At 33.5% G+C, this 24479-nt stretch overlaps 3 protein-coding genes across 3 annotated transcripts; 2 read left to right on the forward strand and 1 right to left on the reverse strand.

Moving 5' to 3' along the window:
• Positions 1–6146: 6146 nt before the first annotated feature.
• On the reverse strand, positions 6147–8546 carry LOC111371531 (peroxidase 29). The gene is made up of 3 exons (XM_022993571.1): positions 8249–8546; positions 7784–8144; positions 6147–6627 (listed from the first exon to the last, which is right to left on the reverse strand). Exons 1-3 carry the CDS (start codon positions 8453–8455, stop codon positions 6233–6235), a joined length of 963 nt encoding a protein of 320 aa, XP_022849339.1. The 5' UTR covers positions 8456–8546; the 3' UTR covers positions 6147–6232.
• Positions 8547–18378: 9832 nt separating this feature from the next.
• LOC111371532 (huntingtin-interacting protein K) lies at positions 18379–21307 on the forward strand. Its single transcript, XM_022993572.1, has 4 exons — positions 18379–18615; positions 18705–18760; positions 20857–20923; positions 21010–21307. Exons 1-4 carry the CDS (start codon positions 18487–18489, stop codon positions 21088–21090), a joined length of 333 nt encoding a protein of 110 aa, XP_022849340.1. The 5' UTR covers positions 18379–18486; the 3' UTR covers positions 21091–21307.
• Positions 21137–22891, forward strand: LOC111371086. The gene is made up of 3 exons (XM_022992999.1): positions 21137–21174; positions 21701–21802; positions 22471–22891. The coding sequence occupies exons 1-3, from the start codon at positions 21137–21139 to the stop codon at positions 22889–22891; spliced, it is 561 nt and encodes a 186-aa protein (XP_022848767.1).
• The last annotated feature ends 1588 nt before the right edge of the window (positions 22892–24479 follow it).

The following is a 24479-nucleotide window of genomic DNA, read 5'->3' on the forward strand; positions in this document are numbered from 1 at the left end:
AAATAATAAGGTCTCATGTCTCGAATCTCAACCATCTTCGCTTATTTTCCCTAGTCAACATAACATCATCCCAATTCTTGCCAATGACCACCACCATCATGAACTGCTTACCACTACTATTGTCATTCTTACACAACCATAACCATTCCCAAACCATTTTCTCAAACACCATCTTTCGCAACCATCATTACGCTCTCAATTGAACTCTCAAAAAATAGCTCGAACAAACCCAAAACCCTGCGATCTTCTCGTCTACTACCACATTTATGTACCTCTCATTGTCATTATGTTAACAAAATGAAAATGGGTAAAGCACAATAAGATATTGTGCACTGATAACACAGATATTACTAATCACTTGTCATTGATACCATCCATGCTAGTCTAAACCCACCACTACATCACCCACTACCATTGCACTACTAATTCACAGATCAAATCTACGTTTAGCCACCAACGAAACATCGTAGAACCACAACTAACATCATGACACGTTCAGAAGATCTTGATCTACATCTATGTTAGATTGCTTATTTTCGCCACCACTAACAACTTACTTCAATCGGAATCAAGGTGGCAAATTGTGGTGGTGATGAGTGCCATCTATGACAGCCGTGGTGATGGCGGTGATGTTGGTATTAGGCCTAATTTTCCCTTCATTTTGCCCAATTAAACCCTTGTTTGATGGCCATTATTTTGAAAATGATGTTTTGAATAGTGATTTTTTTGAAAAAAAAAAAATGTATGGTTAAAAAGTAAATAATAAAATATTTTATTATGTAAGTGTGTAATTGAAAATGAGTATGAGAATCAAGAGTTATTTCAAAGGGAAACAAGCAGGGGCTAAATGTTGGTTAAACTAATTAAAATTATTATGTTAAATAACTCAAGTGTAAATAATTTACATACACTAGCAACATGATATCAAAACAGAAATAAATGAGAAAACGATGGTTTACAAAAATGAAATGTAGAAAATCAGTTTGGTTGAGAAAATAGTTGAATTATTTTTCCTCATGACAAAATTGCGTTGCACTTAGGGATGGCAATGGACCGAGTCGAGCCAGCTCGGCTTGCGCTCGTGGCTCATTTTCAACGAGCCGAGCTCTTGTTGCTTGCGGGCGAGCTCGTCCTTTTTTTATTTATTTTTATTTTTTTACAGAAAAACAAATGAACAAAAATGCATTTTAAAAAAAATAATTTAATGAAGAAAAAATTTTAAGTCGAATTTTTTTTTATATACATTTTTTTCGTTTTTTTTAAGGTAGATAAAATGTAAACCTTCCTCCTTTATCCTGACTTGAGACCGGCTACATCAATTTTAAGTAGACAGAGTCAAAAATTGTACACGAATAACTTGTTGTAACGTGTATAATTTTTTAAAGAAAATTAAATGTAACGATTAAAAAATAAGAAATTTTAATTAATATAATTAAATCAAATATCACTTACCTGACGACATGCAATTTTGGCTATTTATCTTGTAGTCGAAAATGAGCGTCCTGCCAATTTTTCACGCACATTAACGCCTCTAAAACATCTTATCTTAGCCGGCTCCTGATATCGATCAAAACTCTTTTACCTGCACTAAAAGCAGAGTCTGAAACAACAGTACTAATCGGTGGTGTCAGCAGATCTTTTGCAATTGCAGAAACAACTGGCCAACGTTTCTTATATTTATAGAATTCAATTACTTATTCTAAACTTTTTTAATTGTTTTGTCTGTTAACATATTCTGAATAGAGTAATTAATTAATTCGATAGACATCGCATTTTTAGTTGCAATCGATGTTTGATGAGATGCAGATGTAAACGACATGACACTAGATGAACACATTACAGCAGTATCATATATATATGTATTAATGCCTTGAAACAAATACATTGTTGGCATCATCATCTTCAATTTCAGTCGAAAGAATATGTACAGAGGGTACTCGATTAAAATTCGCACACATTCGGTCTGCATATAATTCATACATTTTACATAATGTTTGCTCTAAATTCCTATAGGTGATAGGTGTATCAAACGTTAAGGATTTGTTGATTTGATCAATTACGTATTTAGTTCTCAATAAATTATATCGAGGGTCCATTACACATGCTAAAGGAAATAACATAGCTAAGTCTTCCCAATATTTTCTAAAATTTAATTTCATAGCAATTATAATTTCACTAAAATCATAATCATTTTTATATTTATGGAATGTTCTTGCAATTATATAAAGGCGTACAAGTACAATATAACTTATGGGATAATAAACGATCGATAAAATCTTTATGGTCTCATAAAAAGATGTCAAAAATCTTTTTTAACTTTAAAAGCTAAAACTCAATCGGATTCATTTAACATAGCATTGGCATCGCTTCTAACGCGTCTATTGTTATAAAAATAAGTTATTAAATGTTTGAAACCTTCACATGACTTTAATAACAAGTAAGTAAAGTTCCATCTATGACTTACGTCGCTAACAAATGTTTCAGCAGTTGTCACCTCTAGGCCCCATTTGGCCCCCTTTAAATCTCATCAATTTAAATTAAATTTTCTCTTTCATATTTTCAACCACGTAATTTTTCAATAAAATAATATTACACAATAAATAAAAATCATTATTTTACAACCACTCATTTAAAATATATATATATATATATATATATATATATATATATATATATATATATATATAATTTCCTCCCATTATAATTCAAATAAATGGGGGCCTATTTCGGAACAATAATCTTCATATGCTTGTTTACTATTATGGGAGATCGTGGTATATATTAGTGTGTTCCTAATCCTTTGAAATTCATCCTTTATTCTAAGTCGTCTTACACAATTAAATTCAAAACACGGCACATACAATAAATATGAAACAAATACCTACCGAAATCAAGTTGCAGTATCCTACACAATTTATCGACAATTGTGTTATTAACACTAGTATTATTGAAAGTAAAAGACGAAATTTTAGTCTCACAATAATATTCTCTAGCAATACTGATAATAACATTATATATATTATTAGTGTTGTGAAGAAACTCAATAATTTTAAAAGCAATCATTTTTTTATGCATACACCAAAGTGGATTTACATAGTGCGCGGTTGCAGTTATATAAGCTCTTTTATTAACCAATTCCCATATATTCAAAGTTAAAGATATAACACCACTATATTATTGCAAAATCATAATTAATTGTTATTTTAAATCATTAAAATATTGTATTGTATCGGCATGGAGAGTGTTTCAACTTACCCCAACGTACCTTAGTTGCAGATATTCTTTCACGAACGAGATGAATTATTGATTGTCGGCAATAACTAGAGACAACTCAGTGGCAGTAACAAATTTCACCATTTCGATTCGAGCCTTTTTCGTCGAATACACCCATGTAGATAGGGGTGAAGTCGTCAAACCAGCGCCTAGACTGTGAAATTGCAATTGTGTTTGATCGACTAGAAGAAGTCAAAATTTGGTCGCACATGCTTTGTAGTGGCGATTGAGATGGGTGGTACTAATTCCTTTTTTCTATGCCAATCTTTGTTGACAATATTTACATACTGTTTTAGATTCTGCGAGGCTATCGACGAATTTTTCCATTGAAATCAATTTAAAGTGACCCCAACATTTTGCTTGTTTATTCCCTTTCGCTTTTTTCTCGCATCTGAATGTTTAATTCGGCTCTTCATACTCATGTTCCACTTTGGGAATGTCAATATCATCCAAATCAATTGGATTGTGGCTTTCATGACCGTGAATGTCAACATCTTCAGGTATCAATATGTCATTTAGATCGACAAATTCATTCTGAAATTAACTTTGCGGCGTCCTAAACGATTTGCCATGTGGCCCACGTCCCGTTCGAACAAGTTCTCAACAAATGAACGTTGATTCATTTGTTTGATTGTTTGTGGTGAAATCTAAATATAATAACTAATTCTTGGGATGTATGGTGGCATTGTGATGAATTCTTACGATCAGAGTTTATTTTATTTATTGATTAAAGATTCATAAAACGCGCAGCAAACCATTAATTCTAGGCTCATATTATCATGTGACTTCTGCAAACAATCCCTAATATAATGTTCACAAGTCTTTGAGGAAAAAATTCATTCAATTACGAGCAAAGTTTACGAGTAAAACTCCCCTTTTAACATCAGTCTGTGGAAGGACACATGCCCTACAATAAACCATTTCCAAATCATCTTATCCAAAACGCGGGGCATCTTCAGAAGCTTGTTTGTATTGTAATTGTTACCTTTACATCGAGTGAACCTGTAAAATCAGTTTGTCAAACGTAGGGATCTTTTTTGCTATTAGGCTTTATTAAAATATTAAAAAAAAAAAAAAACATACACACACACACACACTCTCTCTCTCTCTCTGTTCTTTTTCTTCTTCTCCAAATGGGACTATCAGGTTAGCAGTGAAAAAACTTTGACCACCCATCGCTTAAATCGCTGAACCATCTATTGATAATTTAAGACCATAAAGATAGGCTCCCTATTGAGTATAGTTGATTGGTATGTTGGAAATGACATGGGTCTCTTCGGAATAGATGATGCCGCCAGTATTTGCATTCACGAGTTGGGTATTTTGGTTTGCAATTCCAAACAAATTTATTAGTATAAAGGGTTCAAAGTTGGGTGTTGGGTGGTATGTATTGAGGGAAGTGATGACTTTTTCGGTGATATGGTGGTCTAGCAATTTGGGTGGTGGTTTGCTGGAGTTTTTTTGGCTTCTAAGATAGTTGACCCTTTGGAGAAGAAGAAGAGAGAGAGAGAGAGAGAGAGAGAGAGAGAGAGAGAGAGAGAGAGAGAGAGAGAGAGGTTTTTTTTTTTTTGCTATTTTTTAATATTTTAATAAGGCCTAATAGAAAAAAAAAAATCCCTACGTTTGATACTTCTTGCAGAAAACATCGCTACGCTTCAATTTTTTTGCGTTGTCATCCCTATTTCCACATTTCATTACGGAAAACATCATTTTTCACCAATTTGAAACGTATGGACGTTTTTCACAATATAGGCCAAACGTAAGGACGTTTTGTACTATTAGACCTTTTAATAATTATTTGAACTCACTTGCACTTTTTAAAACATTTAGGGGTAAGATAGTAATTTATTCTTTATATTTTTTTTTTTTTATTTAAATGGGAGGGTAATGTGGAAATAAGGACAAAAAAGTTAAAAAAGAAAGTTGGGAACATTCTTCACAATAAATCTTAAAGGTAGAAACGTTTTGTGCTAATAATCCAAATTGAAAATGATAAATAACTCTGCAAACTGTAGGGGGCTATTAAATACAGTTTTGAGAACCGAGAAATTGTCCACGTTATTTTGGAAATCTAGCCCAACAATTAGTTATTCCGCGGCCGACATTATGTAACACTTCATTTATAATTGTAAAGGAACCTTTATTTGTCAAGTACATTATTATTTTCGTCCCATTGTTATAGTCCCATTTTAATTTTTCGTCAATCTCAAATTATAATTTCTTATTTGAGAATATAGTTAATAAATTAATTTTCTAATATACCCCTATTTAATGGATTTTGTTATCACAAATATAAATCACTTCATTATTCAATTATAGTTGGAACAATAAAATAAAAATAAAAATGTTCCATCTTCCATGACACTTGTTCATTTGTATTTGGAGTATAGGAAAGGTCCATCTTCTGTTGGATGATTATCTTAAGCCATGAGTAAGAAATTAACTAAATTTTCTTAATTTGTGAGGAAAAAAGAAGAAGAAAGAAACAGGGATATCTTTATGAGACGGAAGTAGTATTTTATTTCAGTATTTTCAACGTTTAATCTTATAACTTATGTTTCTCTTGCTATGCTTATTATAAGGGGTAATGCATATTGGAAAACTTCTCTAGTGTCTTTCGGAATTTTTCTTTACCCACGTGTTGCATTTAAATTTTCTTTTAATACTTACATAATTTTTCTAGACCCGATATCGGCAATCATTGTAAGACTCAAGAATTGACCCACGTGATCTAATAATGTAGACTACTCATCTAGCGGTGCCCTTTACAGTGCCTTAGAAATGGCACTCCGTATCAATTGGTATCAACCCTTTTAACCAAATGAATAGACGGAGATAAATGAACAAAGCTAGAAATTTAGCTCTGATTAGCCTTTAAAGCTAGAAAATTAAATCTGATTAGTTTTAGAAACTCAATTATCATTTCAAATCACAAACTCAATCATCTATATAATGCCTTTCAGTACAATCTATTACAGTAAGTCCTAATGACACCTTGATTACCAGTAAGGACATTTGAAGAAGACAACTTAGCAAAAGCCGAAGAAAAAGCCTCAAAAAATACCTCCTGATCATCAGCAAATGTTTGAATAAATGGCGCGGTTCTCGGATCCAGGGGCATTTCTGCATCAATTCTCAAAACTCCGCGGCCATTTATTGAATTCACAAAGTATTGGTTGTCAAATGATAATGTAGTGGGGTCATTCACGATAAAACTTGAATTTGGTGTAAATGACCTTAATGGACAGCTCATTTTCAAGAAAATTTCGAATTGTGGGTCAATTTTGTCAACTTCTTGTTTGTACAAACGGCTCTCGAGATTGAAGCAGTGAGTGACTCCCAAGGTATGGGCTCCTGAAATCAAAATAAGGCCAATGCTAAATGTCTATGGTTGGAAACAAGAAACTAGAAATGTAATGTCCATAAAAATTACTTATTTAGAGCATCTCTAAAAAATTCTTTAATTATGAAATGCTCTTTATTTTACGGAAGCAACCCTTAAAATCATGCTCCAAAAGGTTCTTTAAATTAACATTTTAATTTAGATAGCGAATTTTGGCTCTTCAAACTCATTCTACATAATTAAATGCACTCAAAATATTTCAATTTTCAATGTAGGAAAATAATATAATAATTTAGACAAGGTCGGCCCCAAGAATTTTGAGGCCTTAGACGACTAATTATTTCTAGACTCTCAAGCGTAATTATCAAATGGGGACAACGGAACTACACGCTTGCAACTATTTCATAGATTGCTTCAATAACATTCTCATTCTCTAAACTAACAGCCAACTTTATAACCACCTCTTTTTAGGCATTAATTCCAAAAGACATTTGGACAAGAACCTTCACGTTGCCTATTTATACACCAGATAATAGGCATTAGAAGGATTCTGAGTAGTTCTAAGCACAAGATGAATATATTAATATTTTACGGATTTGATGTGTTTTGGACCATGTTTTTGAGGCCCTTTGAAATAGTGAAGCCCAAGGCAGTACCCTAGTTTGCCTTAGGCTAGGGCCGGTTTTGAATTTAGAGAAAAGTTTGTTAAAACAAAAGATAGAAAAAAATAATAAATATTTTTAAGAGGAGTAAAATTAAGTATTAAATATAAAGAGTACGTTGAAGTACTTCAAAATTTTCATTCTCTAAATTTATGGATGCTCTTTAAATTATAGAATATACTCTTTAAAATAGTCCTAATCACTAACAATGTGCAAACGGGGTTTCTAGCGAACTCGTCTGAGAATCTTACGGTGTCTAAGCCACATGCGAAAGGTTGAGTTGCACTGCAATTGGAGGGGCACCACTTGGCACCCATGGATTTGGACCTGACTTTAAGCCTGGGCATTTAGTTTCATTCGCCTTCTATAAACCATTGTATATAAAATTTTCCACAAAAATGTTTTCAAAAAAATATGAAGAAAGATTATCCAAAATTTAATAATTCGAGCATCTAGAACATAATCCACGGATCATAACACAATGAAATATGTTCAAGTGTGTTACCTAAAATGGCGACGGATTCTGCAACTGTCATGCCCTTTTTCGCGAAAAGTTGAAGCGTGGCATCGAGGCCAATGTTTGGTCCGGGGAGTGAAGCATCTGCTTGTCTAAAGTTCGAAGGCGATGATGAATCTCGTCGTCCCAAAGGAACAACTATCATTGGCCCTCCAGACATGGCAATCGCCTCGCGAGCAGCCAATACGAGAATGTCTGCACACGAAACCTGTTGAGGACACAAGGCTTCCACGGCTGTCTTAATCGTGTTTATTGTCTCCCTCTTACGGATTCCAAGATTCTTCCCCGAAGCCATTTCTGTTTGAAAAATGTCACTTTCTGGATCGAGAAGGATAGAAGCATCGCAGCCCTGTCAATCAAAATTTCCCATGCTCAATCGTCTAACTCCTACTAACGAGAGCAATAATAAACAGATCTGAAAGTAAAAAAAAAACGATTACGGTGGAAGAAGACCTGAACTTGGCAATCATGAAACAAGAGTCTTAAAATAGCTGCTGGAGTAGTAGGATCAGTGAGGGAGATTGATCTAAGACTGGTTCTCACTATATACTCAACTTGTGGGCAAGATTGTTCATAAAAGTTTAAGGACAGACCTCCTGCATAAGCAAAAGTAGACCTGAAAATAAGTGAAAAAAGCACTGCAACTATTTTCAGATCCATGTTCTACACTCACGGGAGAAATTATCTGTGCATTCTCATTCTCATGGCCTTCAGAATGCACTGCAAGGGCTTTATAAATGCATGAGAACCATGTAGTCCACATCACAAGGCCTTTTATAGTTGAAATTTTTGCCTCTGATTCATAATTATATTGATGAGATTAGGACATCTTGTTTAGCCTTTAATAGTTTGAGATTTAATATTGAAAAACACTTTTAATCCAGCATGTTTGGCTAAGCTTATAAAAATATATAGAAGTATTTTTAACTTCCAAAAATGCTCAGACATGTATTGGCGAAAAAGAATTAGTTTAAGTAACTTTAAAGCTTAGGCAAACATGCTCGAAACTGATCTTTATATATGATTCTCTTTACTAATTTTCTTACAAAATTTTTCTCGATGGGCTAACTTGGTGCCAAGATTGTTGTCCATGTTCGAGAGTGTGGAGTCCAATCGTGTTATACCTAATATTTCTGGAGGGCCAAAAATACACATCTACTCTTCTTCTTAGTTACTGTAAAAATTCGCAAAGGTGAGTGGACATAACTCTTACATTTACATTTACAGTAAATCATTATAAATCTTTGGGTGCTTTTGCTCGTTTTTTAGAGATCAGGACATCATCTTTATGAATTTCTAAACCAGAAGTGGGAGCGAGTTTGTGCAAGAATATCTTGGACCCACCGATAAAGTGGTACATGTGAAAAGTCTCTAGCATGTGGTCGAGGGGATAGAGTTGGGGCGGTATTAATTGGTGCATTAACCTTGTCGGAGGTCATTGAAATGAAAATAGTATGAGCAATATTATGGGTGGCCTGTATAGATGATCTATAATAAATTCGAACCCAATTTCAACTGTTCTACATGCAATAGATATTAATGCAGGCTGGAGTTCTTTTTCCATCACAATCAATTTGAACCATAAAATCTTCTTGATAGTACTGTCTGTTACTTTGTGTGTATAGATGGCGAAAAGCAATTCCAAAGCTATGAAATTAGATACTTAGCAGGGCGTTGGACTGTACATTTATTCCCTGGACTGTTTCACATAAATATATGGGTAACAATGGGCCGACACTCGAGCTTGGTTCGACCCATGGCTTATCTTAATATGAACCCGAGCTGCCCATGGGCCGGGCCGAGTCGAGTCTACGAGCCGCTCAACCTATTGGCCACCCATAGGTAAGTATTAGGTTGGCCTAATGGTTATATTCTTAGTTTATAAGAAAATTAGGGGCTGTTTTTTGCATGTAAGAGGTGTGACGAGATCCTTTTATTATTTTAGAGCTCCCTTAGCATAGGTCATCTTAAATGGGCTCCAAATGTGGTAAGGGTGATATTATATGTACATTATAGTGTCTATAATGTACAAGCGACACAATATCATTGGAGAGTTTAAAAATTGTCGCTTGACAGTTTTTCAACTCTCCAATGATATTGTGTTGCTTGTACATTGTGGACACCATAATGTACATATAGAATTATCTGTGTTGCTCCTTATGGGATGGTCGAATTAGTGGAGTGGGTCAGTGCGGAGGCCTTTAGTCACAAGTTCAATTCCTCCTACCAACACTTTTTCGATTGAGCATGTTGCACATGGCTTTCTTAGTGCAGTTTACCTGGTTGGCTTGATTTGTAGGCTATTGTTTCAGCTTGAGAGTTTACTCAGTACGCACCCAAAGGGTAGCAATTACGAGTTCCCCTGTTATGAAAAAAAAAAAAAAAAAAAAAAAAAAGAAGGAATTATCCATGTGTTAAGGGAGCTCCCTTGTTTAGCTTTACAAGTTGTTGAAATTATAATATGATGAAACGAGTAGTCGATAGTAATCATGAATCCTATAAAATGCATAGTTAAAATTAAGTTTGGCTTTCACCTTAAAATTAAAGAATTCAAAATAAAACCTAAACTTGCTATGTCTTGCTAAAATTAAGGCCCAGCTTTCCATTTCCTGTACAACAGTTGCACGTATTTTTAACTATTCCTGTATTACCTCTAAAAATACCCTTTGACTGAAGATTTTCCTGAAATAAAAAATAGGGAAGCAGAAGTTGCAAGGATCTGTCATTGAGCATTTATTGAAATTGTGTTTTCATGGATTATGTAAATGTAATGAACTGTTCAAGACTCTGCGAAATCTCCTAAAAATTAGAACTCTAAAATAATGAGGGAGCGTTGGTGTTTTGCCGCTTTTGTGATTAGGAATTTGTGGGAAAATGGATGCGTCGGTGGGGGTTGAAGGGGTTTCGCCACTGATTAACAATTAATACTGTGATGGAGTGGTGGGGCTTAGGGGTGTAAGCGTCCAGTTTTATCAATTTTTGATATATTTTCAAATCAAATCGTTTAAATCGATTTGAGAAAATTACAAACCTAAATCAAACCATTTTGAATTGTTTGAAAAAAAAATGCAAACCTAATCCTAACGGTTTGGTCCGATTTTAAACCACCGGTTTCATCATATTTTTTTTTGCTTGTATACTTTTATGTCATTAATTCATTGAATTCAATATATATTTATATTTTACTAGTAATAAATCTAAAACAAACTAAACTCCTGTTTGAACCAAATTTTTGGGACAAAAAAATGAATATTTAGACCGTTATCCCACAAGTTCAGCCGCTTTTGTTGACTTGTTATTTCATGTGTGGGACCCAACCTCCTTTCCAATAGTCAATTTTCTCATTACGATAATATAGAAAATATGGCTCAAACAGAGATTAAATATATTTACTATAAATTTAAATACCAACTAAGCCAAAGTGAAATCACAATAAATTAAAATATAGTTTTTTCATTTTTGTTCACCTTTTTTAAGCTAACGACGATACAATAACGTTATAATACATGTCTACTAAACTAGATATAAGGTCCAAAAAATATAATGATGTCCAACAAGACCTCTTGATCATCATATTTGAAAAAAAAGACACTGATTAGACAAAGAGAATAATCAACCATAATAATAAAGTAATTGTTTATAATATCTAAACATGACAATTACACAAGTTTACGTTTGTATGATGTTACGAAACGCATTTAATTTCATATTCTTACCTTAGTTTGCTCCAAAAAAATTATTAATATGAAACTTTATTCGTAATAAATATTATCACCAAATGTCTAGGATTTCTTTGTCTTCGATTTAGTATAATGGACTTCAATTCAATTTTGAAGAGACGTGAAAAATCTGAAAAAGAAGTGTGTGGTGCCGGTGGCTCAAGACTGTGTTGGATGTCGACTGGAGTTATCTAAATTCTGAAGAGGAAAAAGTGATTTTGATATATTATGTTAGTTTTGAGATTATTAGATATAAATTAGGATTGTTGGATAATAATAATTATATATTTGTATAAGAAAATTAGAAATTGACAAAAATACCCACAAATAACAAAATTATTGAATTTTACATATTTGGATGAATTTTCAAAAAAATTCATTTTTTCATTTTTTTTTATTTTTAAATACTTTTTCGCCCATCCGATTTGATTTTAAACCGCAATTAAAATTATCAAACCTAAATCAAACCATTTTAACCGTTTTTGATTGGGGGGAAACCATTTCGTTGACCGGAGTCACGTGGCACCAAATCGACGATTTCTAAAATATGATTTCGATTTGATTTTCCGATTTGGCTGTTTTTGTTTACAATCGGGCTTATATGATTCTAATCTGTAAATTTAAGGAGCCTGGACTTAGCAAAACTTGCACGGGTCTCCATTTTGTAGTTTTCAGAAAAAAGTTTCTTTTCATTACCATTAAATTCAACCTTTTAAATAGTAGAATATTCAAATTTATCCCCCAAAATTTTGCCAAATATCTATAGTTCATAGCTTTTGAAATCTATTGTGTGGAAACTGTTGCAGGCACATTAATGTGAGGAGACGCGAAGCAGGTTTTGTCAAAGAATTTTGCTAGAAAAATAGGGGGTCTGTTGATCGAACCCCATCTATGGGGGTGGGTTCCGTGCAAAAAAAGGGATCCCACCTATTGGTGGGGGTTCGATCAAGGGGCCTGTCAAGTTCTCTGTTTTTCTAGCAAAGCTTTATGTTAAACGAATTTAAGAGGTTTGAAGAATATTTCGCTTTAGCCCCCGTTCGGCTCCCATTAATTTTCATTTCATTACATTCCATTTTTCTCTCTCTTATTTTCAACCACGAATCTTCCATAAGATAATATTATACGTAAATTGAAAAAACTTTCTTCTTTTTCAATCAAGAATTTTTTTTTAAAAATAAAATAATAATATTCCACCTATTTTCATTTCTACAGAATGAGGACCAAACGGGGACTTAGTGTATAGGAAAGTTGTACAAGGTTTTTACAGAAGGGTGTATCAATTTTTTTTTATCGGAAGTTGGCATTAAAAAATAAAAATGCAACTGTTATGAACAAACAAGGTACCAGAGCAATTCTGGTACCACTTGTTACGAAATGGAGAGGTTTTATGACACAATAAGAAGTATTAATCGTATAAACAAGGACAAAATTAAATAAAAAAGAGAGATTGGTAGAGGAATCGAGTAATTTTGACAATCAATAAAGAGAAAAATACAATCTCAACAATATCTAAACTGAATGAAGAGTCTATAGTTTATAGGTGACATGTTACAATTCTAAAAGTAACCTAAAAGATAGAAACTAGGTCAAAATACGAGTGAAATCAACATAAAGCGAAAAATCCGGACGGCACTATCACTTGAGCACCGTCTAGTGACAGGTGAGCAACAACCCTATCACTCGAGCGAGAGCTCAACGACAGGCTAGTGACAATTCCTTATTCCAAAAAATTTTCCTACTACTTAAGCGGTCAGCTAGCGATAGGGTAGCGAAAATCCAACGACTTTTCCTATTAATCCATAATTTTGATTTCTCCATAACCACTTCAATCATGACCACTTCAATTAGAACTCCGATACCTACTAAATTTTGGATCACATTACAACAGCAACCATACATGCAGCACTTGTAAGACCTCCTTACAGTAATTATTAAAGCAATATGCATATTTATGGAAAACTGAAGTGGGTTGAGAAAAATGTTCGGGCCAATGGCCAAGCTTAACGGGAGGGTTAATTTTGATGTGAAAGTTACGTCCATTTTATTTTGACGGTTTTTCACATTAATAGCGAAAGAAGAAGGATACAAAGTAATCTCAAGTATTCAAAATATTGACCTTATAAAATTTTATACAGTAATGCAACCAATAGACGTACATGGTATCCCGATAAAATTTGCCTCATAGATTCAATACAATGATCTCCTAACGATGATTGATCAAGGGAATAAGTGCGCATAATCCAACAAAATGTAGAGAACTTCTGCCTTTTGGATTAAACTAACTCTTTAAGAAATCATCAGCATTTCAGTTACGAAATCCTCAAGAAGACCATAATTTTTAACTTTCTATAAGAAGATATCAAGAATTTTTTTTAAATGATCTACAATACTTTTGTTAGTATAATTGGATAATTAATTATACTAAAAGTTAAGGTAGTGGTTGGTTTCCATTTCCATTTTCAAAACGATTTTTAGTTTTCCCCGAAAATGACCCGTTTTCCGCGTTTTGAGCGTTTTGGCAATTTATAAATGAAAAAGCTCAAAATGATAAAAAGTCGTTTTGCATTTTTAGTTATAAATTTTAACTCGTTTTTTAAAATGCGTTTTCGAAGACGACGGACCAAATGCGTTTTCCGCGTTTTCGAAAATGGAAAACGAAAAATGGCTCGAAAAAGGCAAACTAACCCCACCCTAAATTTTCACTCATGAAAGATAAGTCATCATTCTGACAACTATTAATTATTTTCCATGTGCTTGATACTGACTTAAATCATTAATGAAATTTGACTCTTCCTAAATTTGCAACCCCACTCTACTAATGAGATTTCTCATTTTCGAGGGACCCTAAAATCTTAAATAATTCTATTTGTAATCACTCACTATCGCAATCGTTCTATGTGGCAGAGACGATTAGTGATTTGATATATGTGGTAAGAAAAAACTACAACATTAATACATCAAATCACAAACCACCATGTAGAATGTCATGTAAGGCGACTATCATAACGAGCGACTATGAATAACATTACTTTAAAATCCTTCCCTACATATATCTGGAAACCTAAAAAAAATGTATCAAAATTAATTAAATAATATTTTGATTGACAAAAGTTGTATCAAAATTAATTAAACAAGATCTTATCAAGTATTCAATTAAAATTTAAAAGAGGGAGTTTATTTTCCAGAATTTCATGAATTAGACCGAGCTTAAATTGATGTTTTGACAATGACATGAAACAATCAAAACTAGATTCGTTAATCAGGCTCGTTTATTCTTGAAAACATGTTCTTTCTGGTTTGGTGGTCACATATTTTGCTGTCAAATTTTATGAAGTTATCATTCAATGGTCCTCACGTCTCATATTAGGATGTGAATGCAACTAAATGGTGAACAAAGAAAAAAAGATGTAGATCCATTCAAAAAAAGATAAAAGTACCAAAATTAGAAGAATAATTCTACTTGTACGTAAAGGGTAACAGAATATTTCATCGATAGATGGGGTGTCAAAAAAAGATTGGAAAATTATTTTAAGAAATTTTGATCAAATCGTATTTCACAATATCATGTGTATGTACACAATCTGTAAGTAATAATGTACATGTGGTACAATCGAAATTAGAATTACATGAAAACTCATGCAATACATTGGCTACTCTATCAAATAGTTCAACTCGTGCCCAACCCACGCTGCACTATAAAGAACATAAAAATAATTAAAATGAACACTCAATGAAACCTGCATCTATTGCTCAAGAGCGAAGACCATCAATCTACTAAAAATAACACATTACGATAATTTCTATATATTGCTACCCTTAAATCGCATTTTATATTTAAAGTTTTGCGCAATGAGAAAATTGCTCATACTAACTTTAATTAGCCCTCGTTTGGCCCACATTAAATTCAATTTCATTTTTCTCTCTCCTATTTTCAATCACATAATTTTTCTTAAAATAATATTAAACGTAAATCGAAATTTTTTTCTTCTTTTTCAACCACTCATTTTTAAAAAATAAATATTATTTCATCTATTTTAATTTGAAAAAATGGGGACCAAGCAAGGACTAAGTGTGAAAAATCAATTATTATTCTTAGATTGTAAGTATAATTGGACAGTTGATTTTACTGAAAGCTAAATTTTCACTCATGAAAGATAAGTCATCATTCTAACAACTGTTAAGTATTTTCCATGTGCTTGATACTGACTTGAATCATTAATGAAATTTCACTCTTCCTAAATTTGCAACCCCACTCTACTAATGAGATTTCTCATTATTGAGGGACCCTAAGATCTTGAATAATGTAATTTATAATCACTCATCATCGCTGTCGTTCTACGTGGCACACATGAAACGGTTAGTGATTTGATATATGTGGTAAGAAAAAACTACCATATTAATACATCAAATCACAAACCGCTATGTAAGATGCCACGTAAGACAACTATCACAGTGAACGACTATAAATAACATTACTTTAAAATCATTCCCTACATATATATATGGAAACCTAAAAAAAATGTATCAAAATTAATTAAATAATATCTCGATCTGACAAAAGTTGTATCAAAATTAATTAAACAAGATCTTATCAAGTATTCAATTAAAATTAAAAGAGGGAGTTTATTTTCCAGAATTTTCATGAATTAGACTGAGCTTAAATTGATGTTTTGAAAATGACATGAAACAATCGAAACTATATTCATTAATCAGGCTTATTTTTTCTTGAAAACATGTTCTTTCTGGTTTGGTGGTCACAAATTTTGCTGTCAAATTTTATGAAGTTATCATTCAATGGTCCTCACGTCTCACATTAGGATGTGAATGCAACTAAATGGTGAAAGAAAAAAGTTGTAGATCCATTCAAAAAAGGATAAAAAAGTACCAAAATTAGAAAAATAATACTACTTGTACATAAAGGGTAATAGAAAGTTTCACCGATAGATGGGGTGATAGGGTGTCAAAAAAATAATGGAAAATTATTTTTTTCGTTTGGTGGAAGAAATTTTGATCCAATCATATCTCACAATATTATGTGTATGTACACAATCTGTAAGTGGTAATGTACATATAGTACAATCGAAATTAGAATTACATGAAAACTCATGCAATACATTGGCTACAGGCTACTCTATCAAATAGTTCAACTCATGCATGCCCAACCCACACTGCGCTATAAAGAACATAAAAATAATTAAAATGAAACTTGCATCTATTGCTCAAGAGCGAAGACCATCAATCTACTAAAAATAAAACATTACGATAATTTCTATACATTGCTACCCTTAAATCACTTTTTATATTTAAAGTTACACAACAAGAAAATTACTCATACTAACTTTGATTAGTGTAGGGCTGTCAACGAGCTGAGCCCGAGTCTAAAATTTTATGCTCAAGCTCGACTCAATTAAAATGGTCGAGCTTTTTTACTAGCCCGAGCCAAGCCGAGCCTTTCCTCAGCCAAAAAAATTCGACTAGGGCTTTTACGGGCCGAGCCCGACAGGCTCGATTTTTTTTCCCCTTTGAAAAGGTAGGCAGAATTCTACCTTACTGCATCTTTTTTTCTTAATAAAAGCTCGCGGGCCGGTTCGAGCTTGGCCCGTGTCCCCAAAATGGGGCTCGGCTCGGACTTTTTTCGAGTCGAGCCACGGGTGCCACGGGCTGCTAGAGCGGTCGAACCTTTTTGACACTCCTAGATTAGTGTAAAAATTGATTATTATTTTTAGATTGTAAAAGTAATTAATGAAGAATCGACTTCATTATTATAAATATAATATGTTCATTATCAGAAATGAACATATTATATATTTAATATAGACTTTGAAGGCATCCCCTAAAGCCTTCTCTAACCATTTTTCACCCTCCAAATTTTTAGAAAAATTAATTTTTCCTAAATTAAATTCTCAACCACAATATGTAAGGTCAACAGCTCTCTAAACATTAATGTAATTTAATTCAACAGCCAACCCTGAAAAAAGCATAAATTTACCTGTATTTTACGACATTTATAAAACCAGTAAATATAATCTCGTTGTGCATTTTGTCACCATAATAGCATTAGTTATAGAAAAAATTGTATTGTTGATCCTCAACTTATTGATTGAAAAGAAAGTTAGTCTCCAACCTCTGAAAAAAGAGTTTGTTGATTCTCAATATTTATTTAGGGCTTGTTCAGTAGTGATTATAAAAATTGACTTTTTTTACCTTTAAAGAAAAAGTAGATCCCACCTATGAGAGAAGAAAACAAATGAGGGCTGACTTAGAAAAGTATCAATAAAAAAATGATTGTTTGGGGTGAATAACATGCACTTATAATTGTAAAATATGTCTTCAAAAGACAAAAAAAAAAGTACCATTTTTTTGTGTAATCGTCACATGTGATACATCTAATTATAGTCGCAAAATCTCTCCCCAAAGACATGTCCAAGTAATCATCAAAACGTCACATAGCCCTTATCAAAATAGGTTTTACTTCAGATTTCAAGGCATGGACTCAATAAGAGACACAATTTGGTTCAAATGTTGATGTGTGAGTCACGTGAAAATTTTGTGGAGATTTATATATATAGTTTTCATCGTTGAGAAGTGATTGTGCAACTATGATAAAAGGTTAACCAATTTGCTTCATTTTAGGAGTTGGAGAGAAAAGCTTTCACACTTTTCAATTACCTAGTTCAGATCCAAAGTCCAACTTAAGCCCATGGCATACTTAGCATCAAGGCTATGATCCAATCCAGAAGCCCAAGACTTGAGCATGAATATATTTTGATCCAGTGGGCTATAGTTTCAATAAAAATGAGAAAAGGCCCAAATTTGAAAAACAGTGAAGCCCACAACTAACTCTGAAAACCCCTAATATTTAGGGCTTTTATCCCTCTGCTCAGCTTACAGAAAAAGTGGGAAAACTGAAAGACCTGGTAAAAAAAAAAAAATCAGTTCTTGAAATTGAAAGCAAAAGAAAATAGCATATCAATGGAGGGAGGGGATGAAGGAATTGAAAGAGTGGAGGACTCCAAGGACCTGCAGCAGCAGAGCAAAGCCCTCGACAAGCTTACTGACCGGGTCGAGGATCGCCAGCTCGATTCGACCCGAGTCCAAGAGGTCAGTTTTGCGATTTATTTACATGAACGTATAGATTTGGATGATTAGTGATTTTGATTTGAATTTTTTTCCTCCTTTTCTTGGTGTAGGCTATGGCTTCAATTGCTGCTTCAAAGGAGGCTGATATTCAAGCTGCCAGAATGAGGTTTGTAATTACTATTTTATATTTCGCACTGCAGAATCATTGGTTGATGCCATGTGTAGACAGTAGATAAATTCGTGTTGTTTATTACCTTTTTATTTAGAAGTGATTAGATGATGTGGTTGGGGGCTTCTGGACATTTTATCAGTGTTGATGTTGTGGAAACTTACACTCTTGTACTATGATTTTAAAATGATTGTCATAGAAAGTAAATGTTGTGGTTTAGGGCTTAGGCTGTCTTGATGCCGAAATCCCTTTCGGCAAAAGAAGGGGCTCTTATTCTCTCCAAAGGATTGGAACTGAATTGCACGTTATATTATAGTCTATATCCCGGTTTAGCGTGAACAAATGTTTATGGAGTAGTGACGATATATGGGGAAAGGAAATCCATCTTGATGCTTTGAAAGTCAGTTCTTATCCAACCCATTGTTCTATCACTCACTAGAATGCGGACAAGCTCCATTTCCATGCCAAAATTGAGTCTAATTCAATGAGTAATAGGTGAAAGTTGAGTGGATACACCATTCTAGTGAGGGTCAGGTGTGGGCAAGGAGTTGATTATCGAGATCACATATTAGGTCATGTCAAGGAGGACAGAGTAGGACTGTGCATGCCATGATGGATAATTAATTTGTGCAAGTTTCAAGTGGAAGTCGAGCTTCTACGTTTGTGGAGATGATATTAGGAGTGTTAAAGGATAGCAGTTGATGTTGGATTGCGGATGACAGATTAGGTATTTTCTAAGGATATGCTTCATTGGTCATGACAAAATGAAATCTAGGTTTGCCCATAGGGGAAATCTTCTGATACTAAAGATGGATGAATAAGTGGCTTCATTATTTGTGTGTAATAATGAAGACACCTGCTATATTTTTTCCCACATTTTATTTACTTGGTCATGGATGATTTTTTACCAAATAGTGGAAATTACGCTATCTACTATTTTTTTTTTATTCCAAATTCCAAATTTACTTTTTAACCATTTTATTTTCATTATATATACTAGGATTTTTTTTGTGCGGGTGGGGGGGGGGGGGGGGGANGGGTATAGTAGGTGGCTTAATTATTACACATAAAAAGTATGCATACAAGTTATAGAAGTTTGTACAAAATGAAAGCATAACATGTACATCGTCTTTATACAAGTCGTAGAAGAAAATGTACAAAGTAAATAAAATAAGTTGACAAACTACCAGACTTGAAGGTGTAGAATACTTAAAACGGTGCTACAATAAATTAAATGCGCTGACCATAGAACATGACATGAATTATTGTTTTAATTGAGTGACATTTATATGTCTTCATGTCGCTTGCTAATTGTATTATTTACTTAGTTATTGCTGTTGTGGCTAAAACTTGCTTCTCACAAACGTGCATAACAAATTTTAGTGACTCAACAAACTTGACATAACATTCTGTTGTCTAGATTAGGCATGTTACCTCATGGATTTAGGAGCATATCTTATTTACAGAGGAGGAAAGTTAGTTTGGAATCTACCTTGCAAATATTTAAAGTGTGATGCTTTCATTTGCTATTTTCTAAATCACACTCTCAGCCCAACTCAATGAATATTCCATACTTAAGTATGGATCCCTTTCTGGTAAATCCCTATTATTTCTAATAATATGCTCTCTTCAAACTAATAAGAATAAAAAATTCGAAACCTTAATGATGTTTTGAATTCAAGCTTTTGTTCCTATGCATTCTGCTTTGGGATTTTTAAAGTTCATAATCTATCAAGCGGTTTCTTTTTCTTCATGATTGGGATCAATTAGTAATCGAGCTAGTGAGCTGTGATAATATGCCCTGTCTAAAATATGGATGTTAAGCGAGGAAGGCCGAGCTGAGTTCTTTCTGTGCAAGCCACTCACTGGCTCGTCACCTCAAGTTGGCTTGTTGGGAGCCAGGAAACAAAAATAATAGGAAATAAATTTAAAAAAAAGAAAAAAAAAAAATGTGCGAGCCAGAGGAGCAAGCTGAGCGGGGGTTCACTCCATTTAACACCCCATAATCTAAAACTACAATTATTGTTTCAAACAACGCATGAATATGTTTGGTACTTGTGCATAACGTTACAATTTGGTTAATTTTATCATAGGGAGAAGGAATTAGCGGCTGTTAAGATTAATGCAGCTGATGTGGATATCATCGCAAATGAACTCGAGGTTAGATTTCTTCTATATAATCAATTCTCAACTTCGTTCCATGAATATTTCTGCATTTTCAATACTTTTTATGATCTGGTAAACAGCTTGACAAGAAAGTGGCAGAAAGAACATTGCGCGAGCACAAAGGCGATGCTGTTGCCGCTGTTAGATCCCTGCTTCACTGATGGGAAAAATAAATACATGCCTTGAGATTTCTAATTTCGTGCAGAAATGTCGTCTGGGTCACAGACTTATTTTCTTGAAGTGGGGTGCAATTTTTTCTTGCTTGTAACGATATGGTTCTATGCAATGCTCAATATTTGACAAATTCAATTGAATGTGTAAAATATTTTAGCAGTGGCTATGGATTTTTTCTCGTTAATGCTTTTTATCTTTGCAAAATTGTTTTTGACATCTCTCCCATTAGACTAATTTTATGCGTTGCCCTGATATCAGTGTCCTTAGGCTGGGGAAAGAATCTTTCCTTGTCTCTTCTCTCTTCTATTTTGAGTTTGCCACAAAACTTGAAAAAGATGGATTATTTTGTGAAAGAATTTTTGGTCCTATGAAAAGTGAAATTTGGACTTGTGGAAATTATCGAGCCTTATTAGGAAGAATGATGTTACAAGAACAAAATTTCTTGACAGAAAAACCTTACAGACAACACATGGCACGCACGATATCATTGGAAGATGGAAAAAAAGAAAAATAAGCAGTTCACTTATATTTTGCCACGTCATTGTCGGTACAAAATTTGCTAAATTCTTTTTTGTACTTATGGTTTTGTTGTATTAGGAAAGCTTCCATTCTGATCCTTAAGACTTGTCCTCCTCTCGTTTTGTGCTCACCAGTATTGCCCCATATTCAGATGATTCTAAAAGGTTCAAGTGATGCGTGGTAAATATAGTTCCTATGAGCATAGTATGTTTCTCTGTATTTTTCTCTGGTGAAAAAGTAATTTAACAAAATCTCTAGACGAGAATTGTTGGCTTTCTAATTTTATTTCTAAAATGTGCCACCTATATGGTCGACCATACTAAAAAAAAAAAAAAAAAAATTAATAAATAAATTCTTTAATGAAAAAAATGATTGGCCCTCAAAGCTCGTGAATTTTTATTTTTATCAATATGATTCATATGTGCAATGCACTTTACACAAACCATACAAGTTCTCAAAGTACAAGTAAGTTTTAAATACAAACATAACAAAAAAATTAAAATTTTATTTATTCTACTTATTTTGATGATGGAATTGGGTGGGTTCGATTCCGTGGAGAACTCGTGAATCCCAACCAAAAACCATTTGAGCAAATTAGGTCCAGTACCCTAAAAAATTAACTTAATTGATTAATACCATGTTAATCAATTAAATCATTTCATAACGTAATTAATACGGTATAAAACTTCTCAAAAACTCAAACCCTTAAACAGATGCATACACAGAAACCCCAAACAAAAATCTCATTACTGATCTTTCTGCAGCAGTATTGTTTCCATCTCTTATTAAGCTATCTCCTTCAGCTCCTTCAGTTTACCTGTGTTAACATCTCTTTTGTCATCCCACAGTCACGTGTTTCCTCCAAAGTCAACCCCTTCCAGATGGAGTTCCGTTCTCCTATTCTCAATTTCTGAAAAAGCATCTTCTTTTGTTCTCCCTACTTGGGGCTACGAATCAACAAGAGGATTGAATGGTGGGTCGTCTGATGATTTGTCAATTCCTCCATTCTCTGAGCTCATGATGACTCGGAAAGAGAGATGGTCTTTCGATGGTGAAAACTTTGGCTTCAGTTGGGACAAAATAACCAGATTTGTTGGACGAAATTTAGGGTCTCCTTTTAATCTCCAAAGTTGTGTTTGTGCAAAGCTTTTAACTGAGAGATCCTCGTTGGACATCCAGAAAGTAATAGCTACCAATGAACTTGTTGTGGTTGCTGTTTTGACTTGTGGACATGCTTACATGCTGAATGCTTGGAATAATGACACATGAGATGAAAAAATACGACCCGAGTTGCTCTGTCAATACTTCTGGGGAGAAGCGGACCATGAAGATGATTGAAAAGGCAATCAAAGCTGTATTGGATTCAAAGGCCAGAAAGCGATCTAGGAACCGTGTTGTTGACAGTGATGATCTCATTTTGTTCGATCATCATAAATGCGGTTAGAATGAAGGAAGCGGTCCCAAAATGAGATTCTTCCATATGTTGATCATTATCTAAAATTTTCCTATACTTTTCTCTACAGATTCTTCCACAGTTTCATCTTTCTCTGTTGCCATGTTTTGAGGGTTAACATGAAGGGAGATTTTTATAAATGACCTGCTACTATTCATTTTTGGTAAAATGTCTATAATATCCTTAATGAAAGGATTTGTCATATTTTACATAAGATATCCTTAATTTATTGGGATAGTTTTAAATTCTTCTATTTCTCTCATTTCGAGTTTTAATATATAATTCCATTCTTGGATCTAATAAATTAGAATAATCTGTAATATAATTGTCATGTAATTTACTAAGATTATTATATTCCTTAGATGAAATATCCATAATCTCTAGTTGAGTAAAAATATTTCTTATTTTTTCCATTAGTTTTTCTAACAGATTATCTAATCCTTTAATTGTATAACCTGGCATTATTCAGATAATTCTTTGCAAGCTTTATGAATAATAATAACATGTTAGATAAGTTTTTTGCAAACATGAAAAGTAATAATCCCTACGATTCTTTCAAGATATTAGAAGAATTCTTTCTAAATTTAACAAAGACAATAATTTTACCTCACTTTTGATCTTGAATCTGTATTCTTAGAACCGAGTGACCTTCAGGCTCTGAATCTGCAAACTGCTCCCTCAAACGGCATCTTGCCTCAATGGGAATTCTGCTATTTCAGCTTCTTACCCTCACTGTATCTTTTCTTAGAATTAAGGGTAAAGATCTTAAGTAAAGAAAATTCTTTCTTTGTTAAAGTAAGAAAGAAATTATCTTCTTCAATCTATCAAGAATTTATGGGATAGGAAATTTAGAAACTCATATCTTTCTGATATCAAAAGATTGAAATTTTATTTCTATAATGATTCATACAAGGTTTCTATTGTATACAAGGGGTTTCCAGAAAAATGGTTTTGAAAAAAGCTTAAGGAAAGAGAATTGTTTCTAACTCGAGATACCATTCTTTCCCCAAATACCTCTATTTATACATGACTCAAACTCACTATTATTGATCTATTACATCATTCCATACATCAGAATTTTGAAAAAGGCTCACATGCCTCTCTATTCTTTTCCTCCTGGGGTCTACATCTTCACATGCATTTTTTGCTTTTTCATCAAAGTGGCATCTTTTCTTCTATTATTGCCTTTCCATCTTTGGCTTCATATGCAGCTGGCTAGATGCTTTTCTATTATTGTTTTTCCATCTTTGTCTTCATACACAGCTAGTCAGATGCTTTGGTAGTGGTAGGTTATTTTCCATTCATCCATCTCTCAATTTTGTCTACATGTGGGGCACTCCCTCAATCTGCATGATTCTTGAATTGTTGTTGGACTTCCATTAATTTGATGAGTATCAAATTTCT

Source organism: Olea europaea, chromosome 22 (assembly GCF_002742605.1).
Source record: "Olea europaea var. sylvestris chromosome 22, O_europaea_v1, whole genome shotgun sequence".
NCBI classification, from domain to species: Eukaryota; Viridiplantae; Streptophyta; class Magnoliopsida; order Lamiales; family Oleaceae; genus Olea; species Olea europaea.